The sequence below is a fragment of the Numenius arquata genome, chromosome 2, assembly GCF_964106895.1.
Source record: "Numenius arquata chromosome 2, bNumArq3.hap1.1, whole genome shotgun sequence".
NCBI lineage: Eukaryota > Metazoa > Chordata > Aves > Charadriiformes > Scolopacidae > Numenius > Numenius arquata.
The window spans coordinates 99,140,973-99,151,578 of record NC_133577.1 but is presented as its reverse complement, the minus strand read 5'-3'; the positions used below and the strand labels follow the sequence as shown (position 1 = coordinate 99,151,578).

Below are 10,606 nucleotides of genomic sequence, written 5' to 3'. Positions count from 1 at the left end.
TCCCTCTAGAAGTGTGTCCAATAAAGGCCTGGCACCCCATAGGAAAAATTCTTATTTCAGTGCCTCATTTTCTGGAGTGCTGAAAGGAGGATCTGATCTTTTATGGACATTATTCCTCATGTCAGAGTAAGGCCATAAGCAAGAGAATGCAGAAGAGAACAAGGCAGGACTGTGGAAGGAGAGCTGAAAGTCCTACAGTTTATTCTGTTGAACCATCTTCCCCAAATTAACATGACAAATGCAGAAAGCAGCTTCAGCAGCCTAGGCCCCTCTCAACCAAACTACTTTTCTGGGATGCCATGGATCTTAGGCAAGCTCCCGCCAGCAAACATACCAAGCACATGCACATCTCCGGTTCAAGCTCTCTGAGATGCACAGAGAATAAAAATAAAATGCTTTTCATATGGGGAAAAAAAAAGGGGGGGGGGGGGGGCGGCGAAGGAAAAAAAAAAAAAAAGGAAAAAAAAAAAGAGCTGTGGTTTCCTTGTTTGCTTTAGCTCTTACATGTTTGAGCAAATGCACACAATGGAGAGGCAAGCTCTGAGATTTCGGTTTGGACATAAGGAGATCAATATGAAGCAGGAAGGCGGGCTCCAAGAGGCAGTAAGAAGCAGTAGCTGAATTTTTGCTTTTGCTGATAAGATTGAAAAATGCAAGACAGACCCCTGTAAAGCCTTCACGTAAAGCTACAGAAGAGATGGAGAGGGTTCTTTGTTTAAGAAAGTAGAGAAGCAGCAGGAGAAAGAGTAAGGGGTATGGTTGCAGAAGCCAAGAGAGGACAAGGAAAGCAGGAGGCTTTATAGGAGATCACAATGGAGAGCTTTGATTATAAAAAGTTATTACAGATATAAACAAAAGAAGATTCAGTGAAGATCAAAACAGAGAAACATGACTGAAAAGAGCATAAAAGGGAGAGAAATCTATTTGATGAACATAACTTTTCAGTGAGTGAAGAGTTACTAAAAGAGATGGAAAGTGAGGAAGGATTTTGTCCAGAGAGACAAATGGAGTCTGGGACTGTTGTTTTAAGAAGAGAGGACTAATGAGTACACAACCAAGAGCAAGATGAGGTTTGCTAACAATTCATTTTTAATGGATAGTTGGGCAAACAGACAATTTTTCAGATTCACTCTGAGAAAGGTCATGTCTGCCCAAAAGCTTGTTTCCACTTTTTCCAGCCATACAAATTGATCCAATGAAAAACACTAACTGTTCTTACTTACCTTGTATTGTCTATGTCTTTGGATTTTCAAGGCTGCAACAATCAAGAGCAATCCAAATCAAGACAAAACCAGTAAATTTAGTGATTAGTATATGACTGCAGGGTGGGAGACACTGGACTGGACACAGCTTGTTTTCAAGACAGGAGAGGCAGAAGAACTGAGAAGTTAGAAGTGAGAAAAGTCAAACACTTCTACATGAAGTGATAAAAGCAGAAGTATGCCTTTTTCTCAATAGAGATAGGAAAAACCACAGATCTGTGATCCAGCCTTCAGAAAATGACCAACTCCTTCGAGTGGGTAGTCAGCTCTTTTTTAATTTCACTTCTAAGACCCAGGTTACATAATTTCCATGTTGTATTATTCAAGAGCTCATATTATTAATTTTCAGAGCAAAAGAACATGACTTGTCCCTTCTCATGACGTAAAGTGTGCCTGTTACTATGTTATAAGAAAAGGGCAAATCAATAGTGGACAATATTTGGTTGAAACAAACTTTTTCATTTCAGCTTTTACTCCTTCATGATGTAAATTTAGGAGTGATTTTGAATACATAATAAACTCCAGTTGGTCTTGCACTATAAAACTTTGGAGGGCTGGAAGGAGGAGAGGTCTGATGCTGCCCACTCCCTCTCCTGCCCGCTGTAGGATGAACACCACTGCTGACTGACTGAAAACTGTTTGAAAGTTTATAAGAAAGGTTAGATAATGATGGAGATTTCAGGGTGTCCCTGAGCAATCTGTTCCAGTCCTTAACTCTCCGAACCATTAAGAAGTTCTTTCTAATGTCTAATTTAAATCTCCCTTATTGCGGTTTAATCCCATTATATCTTGTATCCATAATGAATATGGTGAATAATTGATTCCCTTCCTCTTTGCTGCTACCTTCTGCACATCTGAAAACTGTATCCTTGCCTTGTCTTTGCCTGCTAGAGAGTAAACAACCTCGCTTTCTTCAGTCTTTCCTTGTAGGCCATAGGAGGCTTTTTTAACCATTGATCATTCTTGCTTTTCTCCTCTGGGCTCTTTCCATCTGGCTCATACCTCTCTTGAAATGGGATGTCCAACACTGAACACAGTATTCTAGAGGAGGCCTTACAAGTGCAAGGGATGGCAGCAGAACTTTTCTTCTAAGTAGATTACCCAGATTGCAAAACAAATGAATAAATAAACAATGCAAAGCAACAGTAAGATACTACTGACTTGGGTTCGGCTTGTTATTTCTTACAAGTCGTAATCCGCCTTCTGTGCAACTGCTGCCTCGTTCTGTATAAGTTCCTGTGTAAGTATAGCACTTTGCATTTTTCTTTATTGAACTGTACCCTACTTTCTTCAGGCCACTTCTCTACTTTTCAAGATCACATTAAATTCTAAAATGCAAGTGTCTTTTCCCTGTTTGGTGTCATCTACAAACTTAAAACACCAGTGAAGAGCCAGGAAAAACAATTATTTGAACACTGATATAACACTGGTTAAGAAAACATCCTTCATTTTAGAAACTGGAACCTTAATTAAAACTTCATCATTTACTGTGGATGCTTTCCTCTAAGTTGTACTGCATTTTTTACTGTGCAAGTCATTTACATTTTACACAGCATGAATTCACAGCTCCTTCATAACTCACAAATTGTCTTAACATTTTAAGGAACCTTTTCTAGGATAAGATTTGCGTATGTCAATATTTCTCCAAGGCACGTGAAAACCAAAATAAAAAGGCTATTGTCTAACAAAAATAAGTCACTGATCTGCCTTCTTCCCATATGCACACTATCAGTGTTTTTCAGATCCTGTCATATGAGTGATTGCTCATTTTCTGATAGTTATCAGAAATAATATATTCCAATAATATTCCAAGCCTTTAGTTCAACCACAAGTATTTTACCAGCTACCAAAGAGCTCAGAGCTATTGCCAAGGCTTCCTGTATGATCCCCCACTGGCTCAGCAGCTCTAATCACTGGCATTAACTGCATTGTTTTAATCATTAGAGATAAAGCAGACATAAGAGAACGAGAACAACCTCTGCTGAATGCTGTAGATCATTAAGCACATCTTAATTAATTGCCTTTAAAACTAATTTTTGAAATTCCAAAAAATGAGGGATAAAAAGTATCTTATGGTGCTATGAAACTTTAGAAGCGGCTTTGGGGAATTTTGGAGAAGGGCGTTTGGTCTGTCGGGATCAGAGATGTACTGGTTTGAAGGGCTGACTAAGCTGCACTGCTGGTAGAGGCTGAGGAGCGTGTGGACTAGCCCAGTAGTGAGATTTCTAGTATTTGCTTATACTGATCCAACTCTGTCAAGAAAAAAGTAAGCTCTTTTCAGAGATTGCACTCACTTAACTAGATCAAATCTAGCTAGCTCAGCCCACATCATGACAAGACAAGTTCCCTGGAAGGCCACAAGATTTGTGGGTAGCTCTCAGAGAGAAACAGCCTTCACTGAAGATGCCTGTATGAATGAAGGCAGTGTAGACTGTGTGAGAAAGACATTTGAATATTCCTCCTCGTGTGCTATCTTTTCAACCTTCCTTTGGGCAAAAGAAAATCCAAATCTCTTCTTTCTTCCTACTTAAAAATCAGTCGTGTTAACAAAAAGCCAAATCCTTAAACAGATGCAAACAAGGAAAACAGAACCCAGGCAGAGAGCACAAGCAGGGAAACGGGACCCCTAGTTAGCAGTGACTTCTGCTGGCATTTTCAGCACCAAGGGTCTTCACATCTCAATGTTTTGAATCTGTGCATGTCCCAAAATGTGTCAGCTTTGACAGGCTTTGGAGTTCAGCAGATAGCCATGCAGACACCTACTTGGGGAGCCTAGAAACTGACACTTAACTCCTTGAAGAAGCTCTTATTTTCAAAACATAATTTCTTTGGAAATGCCACTTAACTTCATGCAGAATGCAGTGACAGGTGAAAATTAAATTTAAGATTTGGCTAGAGAAGTAGCTGCCTCTTCTTGTTTTCTACCAATTTTTTAGCATCCACACAGACCATAGGAGACTGATGTCATTTCCTCCTTGACCCAGAGCTAGTCAAGCTCACATCTTCCACCGCCAGAAGGGGTCCTAATTACCCAAGCTGTCCTTAAATGGTGGAGGAGAGGGATATTTTTCATCATTTTGGTGGAGGTATGGTCATTCCATTTTCCATAAAAGAAATTGGGAGCTAGAAATCAGGAGCTAGAAAACAGATATATGCTGTAGCACAGCAGCTGGGGTAGTCACAGAGGAAAGATGAAAATTCCGTAGGATCATAACATCATAGAATGGTTTGGGTTGAAAGGGACCATAACAGACCATCTAGTTCAACCCCCCCTGCCATGGGCAGGGACACCTCCCACTAGACCAGGTTGCTCAAAGCCCCATCCAGCCTGGTCTTGAACACTTCCAGGGATGGGGCATCCACAGCTTTTCTGGGCAACCTGTTCCAGTGTCTCACCATCCTCATAGTGAAAAATTTCTTCCTAATATCTAATCTATATCTACCCTCTTTCAGTTTAAAACCGTTACCCCTCATCCTATCACTCTACTCATAAAGAGTCCCTCCCCATCTCTCCTGTAGGCCCCCTTCAGGTGCTGGAAGGTCCTTATAAGGTCTCCCCAGAGCCGTCTCTTCTCTTGGCTGAACAACCCCAACTCTCTCAGCCTGTCTTCATAGGAAAGGTGCTCCATCCCTCTGGTCATTTTTGTGTCCCTCCTCTGGACCCACTCCAACAGGTCCATGTCTTTCCTGTGCTGAGGGCTCCAGAGCTGAACATAATACTCCAGGTGGGGTCTTAAGAGCAGAGTAGAGGGGGAGAATTTCATGTCAGATATATCCTCATTTCTAAGCAAACTACTCCCTTGGCAGTGAAAAGCCAACACGAAGGGCAGAGCTGACACATTCTCCAAGTCATAAGAGCCACCAGTTACAGCAGTCCTTCAGCCAACCACAGACTTGAACACCCACAGGCAGAGAATGTGCCTAATTCCAGCTCTACAAGACTCTGAGCTGTTCCCATTGGATTTCACAGGGGTAGGGTGCCAAAACAGAGTAAACACAGCAGAAAGACCCTGTACTCAGGTTCCCCCAGTGGTCAGCTTGAAGCAGCTCCTAGTTAGACATGTCAGCAGTCGTAAGTCTCATGACAAACATCTCAACTTTCCTTATATGTCTTGCAGAGTTGCTCAGGATCTCACACCCAGAAACTGAGGACAGCGACTGAGTCCATAGGACTTGCACTGCTTTGGGGATCCTGATCTAAGTGCTTTGCTGTGTTACCCCCTGAACCTTTTAGCCATATGAGGCATCACCAACTGTCTTCAGGCACGCTTGTACCAGCAAGCACACAGTCATTGGCTATCACACCTTCAGTGGATTTACCTCTGGCCAGCTGAAAGAGAGCCGGGAAAGCAGATCTGATCTTAACTGTGTGATTAGAAGAGATGGTTAAGAGATTAATGTCATCAGGCCAGGGTTCTCTCCTACCCCTCATGTTGCCCCATTGCTGTCCTTGTATAAACCCCCCCATTATCACTGTCAAGAGCAGTTTATTTGCCTGGTTTCAGTTCTCACATACTTACCCCCTCCGACGGCAGTGGGCGTGCTGGTAAAGACCGGGACACGCCACTTCTCTGCGGGGGCAGGAGCCGCCCCCTTCTGCCCACGGAGCGGGGGATGGAGGGGCTGTGCTGTGACACCGACAGCAGGGCAGCCCTGGCCCCACGGCGCGGGGGCGGATAGTAACCCCGCCACAGAACCTGGGACACCCATTTCTGCTGCGACCCGTGGGCTGCCGGAGGGCAGCTGGTCCCGTCGGTGCCAGGGTCGCTCCCGCCCGCCGAGCCGGGAGCCCTGCAGGCGGCTTGCTCACGGTGGCCGCGGGCTGGGCATGTCACGGAGGGACCCGTCATGACCGGGAGATATCCCCCCGCCCCTCCCGCTGCGTACATCCCCACCCGGCATATATAGGGGATGCGGGGGCAGCTCCGGCGCTGGCCGATCCCAGCCGCTCCGCGCCGGGCAGCGGGCTCCGCGGCGCCATGGCCATCGCCCGGGCGGCGGGGCGAGCAGGTGAGGGCGGCAGGCAAGGCGGAGAGGAGCGGAGGGGAGCGAAGCCGGGGGGGGGGGGCCGGGGCCGGCCAGTCGCCCCGACGCCCCCCCGACGCCGTCGGGCTCTCCGCAGGTGCCGCCGCGGAGCTGGCACTGCTGTGGCTGCTGGTCTGCGCCCCGGGGGAAGCCGGCTGCCGCCTCCTGACCGTGGCCGATCTCTTCGACCGGGTGATCCGACACTCGGGCAGGATCCACAGCCTCTCCACGGCGCTCTACGCCGAGCTGGTGAGTGCCGGGCCGGGCCCGCCGCCGAGGAGCGGGCTCCCGCCGCCCTGGGAGCGGCGATCGGCGGGGCGGGGGGCTGCTGTCGGTGTTTCTTTAGGTTTTCTTCCCCCTTAGGAAAAACATTTCCCCCCCCGTGACAACGAGCTGGGGAAGCCCGCTCGGAAGTGCCACACGTCGGGGATGCTGACCCCCAACGGCAAAGAATACGCCCAAAAAATCCCGGTAAGGCAGAGCTGCGGCGGCGAGCGGAGACGGGGCGGGCGAGGGGCACCGCAGAATCCCGCGGGGTTAGGGGCTTGGGAGGGGGCTCCGTGGGTCTCACCGCCTCCTTCTACCCTCCCTGAAGAAACGGAGAAATATCCCCCGTCCCGTCAGAGCCCCCGAATATCTCACCCATCACGCTGCGGTGGTCCCCCACCCCAGCCAGGCTGGAGGTGGGCAGAGAGGTTTTTATGCCTCCGGTGCTTCATCAACAGTTTGGATTGAAGAAGCTGGTAAGTTTTGACCCCAAACAGGTGCACATGACAGAGATATTGCATATGAATCATTAGTTCATTCTGTTAAAAAAGCTGTATATGGTTCCATATGCTTAAATCATATTTATTAGTTATAATACAGGTATTGCAGTAGTACTTTGTCCGAATGACTGATGGGCAGACATCCCTTTGATTTTGTTGTGGCAGTCTCTGTAGAAGAGAAACTTAGGAAACTGTTCATGTAACATAAATTAATCAGTGTCACTGCAAAGTAGAAAAAGCAATCAGGAGAAAGAAATAACAGTCATTATCTCTGAATCGGTAGTTAGGTAAGGGGAAAAGAACAGCAAATTGTTTTAGACAGTTGCAATGGCAAAGAGGAAAAAAATCGTTATTAGTTTAGAGAAGGGCAGGAAGAGTCTCTTTAGACAGAGAAAAAGCAGATTGTAACGTTGAGGATACAGCAGCAGGAGAAACTTTTGCCTCTAGGAGGAGGCGGGTGGAGACAAATGTTAACGTTTTGCTCTTTGGTTGTGATGGGGTGAGGAGCTTCCCCCAAGACATTTAGAAGCTCCCCTGGAAATGAATGGGAATGGGAAATGAAGCCCTGCCTGCTTTAGGAAGCTTTAACCCATCGAACTTATTTCTGAACTTATATTGCAAGAGAAGCCTTATGGCCGTTGAGCTTCTGTTAAAGAAGCAACAGTCCTGACCACCAGGCACCTTCTGGGAGGTTTGTCTGCAGCGGACCTCTAACCAATACAGCTATAACCATGGAAGGTGTGAGGAAACACCTGTGCTTCCACACCAGCAAACGGAGATGTCTAGATGAGGCTCCCTGGGCTCTTGAGAGATGTGGGAGTTCTGGAAAACTTTTTCAGTTCCAAGTCATTTTGACAGGAGTGCCACAATTTTGCTCATGCTGCACTCCACAGCTTGAGGTATTACAAAGCTTAGGAGTCTAAGAAACTTGAAAATAAGACAAAAACAACTTTTGGGTGTCGCTCATATCTAAGCAAATAACCGCAGACAGACCCTTAAGTTCTGGATATTTGAAAACTACTGAATTGCAGTTGTAAAACCTAATCCCGCTGAGATTTCACTGTGAGACTGTCTAACAGCGTTCATATGACCTGCTGCAAACTAACAGAGAAATTTTTTACTGTTTTAATTTATAAGAGAGAAGAATTAACTCACTTGATACTGAAACTTTTGCAAGCCTGGAAAGAGCCACTGTCTCACTTCAACCAGCACCATCAAGAGCTACCTGACGACAGCCTTAGCAAAGCTAAGCAAATCAGCAATATGGTACACGAGCTCTCAACTGGAGTTGAGAAAGTAACAGAAAAGGCAAGATTTTCAATGTAGCTTTTATTTACACCAGTCACATGGCATGAGTGACTTCGGGGAGGACTTGGGGTAGTTGGGGGGGGGACAACAACGACAATGTCTGCTCTCACATGGGCTACAGCCTTAGTGCCAACAGAGGCTCTGATCGAGCAATGCTGGACTTTGTTACAGATACAGGAATTTTTCAGCCAAAGGATGTGACTTGGCTTATGGATTAGCATATATGTAGATGACATTATATATGTCCAGATGCGTAGAGCAATATTTTATTACTATGAAATATATGAAAGAGACAAGTGCAAAGACTAAAGCCATTTACAGCTTCATATATGAGCCAGTAATGACTTTTCTAGGGCAGAAGGGGAGATGTGGGTAGACCATGACAAATACTTAATTATTGTTTTCAGTTTTATTTGGATTTACATCCTAAGTAATTCAAGTATCACTGCTGTCTGCTGCAAAGAGCCCCTTCCTAAGGCAACAATTTTATGCTGGGATAAGTTCTTCAAGACAACAGTGGCATTGCTGAAGTCAGACACCAGTCACAAAATAATTTCAAAACTCCACTTCAAATTCTGGCAGATCATATATAAATTATTGGATGTAATTTTTTTGTTATTTCCATTTCTGTCTTCTCATTACTAGCTAGAAGTCCTGATCTTCATATTTCTTGTGCATTCATATCTAAACTTCTTTGTAGTTTTGGCTAAACAAATGAGGGCTGTGTGTCCATTCTCTGAATTGGCTACACTGCCAAGGTGTCTGTTTCACTAAAAAGTGAATAATAAACTAATAGCTTACACTAGTAGATCACCTTTCAGCTTTATGAACACAGGTGGGGAATAAAAGTTTTTGAATTATAAACAGCTCATCACTAGAGTAGGAGGAATTGTACCCTGCTCTGAAATGCAGCCCTGATTAGGATGACTCTGAGAGTTACAAATGGAAAAAGTCCATCTTCCTAGAGCAGCCATGGTTCTGGGTTAAAATGGCTTTAAAGTTCGGGGGTGTTCAACCTCAAAGCTTGACCTTTGTTTGCTTCATTCTGTAACTGAGGCAAGCCATCAAACTCTAATCTAGCCACATGCTTCTGGTATATTTACCTGATTTTACTTTTCTAAAAAACCTTTGAATGAATTACTAAGAAGGAAGTCATTGAAGGTTTGACCTCTCTGTACTATGGACATACCACAAGGTAGAAATACAATTTTAAAAAATGAAGCAAACAACGCAAATGCATTCCAGTATTTTGCAGCTGTGTTTTTCTTCAGGGCACTTATTCTAAGCTTAGTTCTGTTGTGAAGCTCCTACTCTGAGAGGTGATAACAGCCTGCAGAGTTCACCAGATTAAACAGCACTGGTGAATGCTCACATTAGAAGCTTCCCTTCCGAAAACTCATTAAAATAAATGACTAAAGTTTTCAAGAAAATTTGCTATCTTACTTCAAGAGAAAATAACAATTACCAAACAGGGGTTCCTCTACTTAAACTCAGATGGATTTATAGCCCAGTGTTCTTGCATTACTAATGTATCAGATCATTTCAGGCTAGTCTAAAGGTTGTATAGATACTGTTAAGATAAAAAGACAATGTTATTCTATGTAAGGAACTTTACAGATATCTTCAATAAGTATGTGAAAGGTCTGGAATTGAACAGCCCAGCACAGTGATGCCTCGGTTGACTTCTGCACTAGTATTTTAAAGATTATTTGTATGTATAGTTACGAGTTGTACTTCTTTTCCTGTTTTCAATACAGATGCAGTCAATGGGGATGATCAGCAATTCATTAAATGGAATGGCATCATCTGAAGCCACTGGTTTATCAATTGGTAATGAAGCAGACATGATGAGTGACTCTGACTTTATTCACTGTTTCAGAAGAGACTCTAATAAAGTCCAAAGCTACTTAAAAATTCTGAAATGTAGGATTATGCCAGAAAATAGTTGTTGAGTTGTAATCTCTTGACATACAGTCTTCAGCATGTTGTTTATAAAGATGAAAAAATACAATTTATAAATTATCACATTTACAGTAATTTTAATAGGAAAGTGGTTTTGAAATTCTTTGGCAGCTACTTGACACGGTTGACCTATGCAGATGAAATATTAAATAAAGCATCATGTGTGTATGTGGGTTAACGCATCAGATAAAAAGGAGTATTCTAGCAGTAGATAATAAATGTCCTTGCACACTATGACAGACTATATTATGGCCGATTCACACAGTTAGGATATATACCTAG

General features: G+C 44.1%; 1 protein-coding gene across 1 annotated transcript; it reads left to right on the top strand.

Moving 5' to 3' along the window:
* Window positions 1–6,241: 6,241 nt before the first annotated feature.
* LOC141462455 (prolactin-like) lies at window positions 6,242–10,314 on the top strand. The gene is made up of 5 exons (XM_074144275.1): window positions 6,242–6,272; window positions 6,385–6,536; window positions 6,651–6,758; window positions 8,192–8,362; window positions 10,120–10,314. The coding sequence occupies exons 1-5, from the start codon at window positions 6,242–6,244 to the stop codon at window positions 10,312–10,314; spliced, it is 657 nt and encodes a 218-aa protein (XP_074000376.1).
* Window positions 10,315–10,606: the final 292 nt, after the last annotated feature.

Excerpts from the sequence above, each read along its gene's own strand:
- LOC141462455 (XM_074144275.1), top strand. The coding sequence starts at position 6,242 with ATGGCCATCGCCCGGGCGGCGGGGCGAGCAG. Across the intron at positions 6,537-6,650 it reads CGGCGCTCTACGCCGAGCTG|GAAAAACATTTCCCCCCCCG; the intron begins GTGAGTGCCGGG and ends CTTCCCCCTTAG. Across the intron at positions 6,759-8,191 it reads AATACGCCCAAAAAATCCCG|AGAGAAGAATTAACTCACTT; the intron begins GTAAGGCAGAGC and ends TTAATTTATAAG.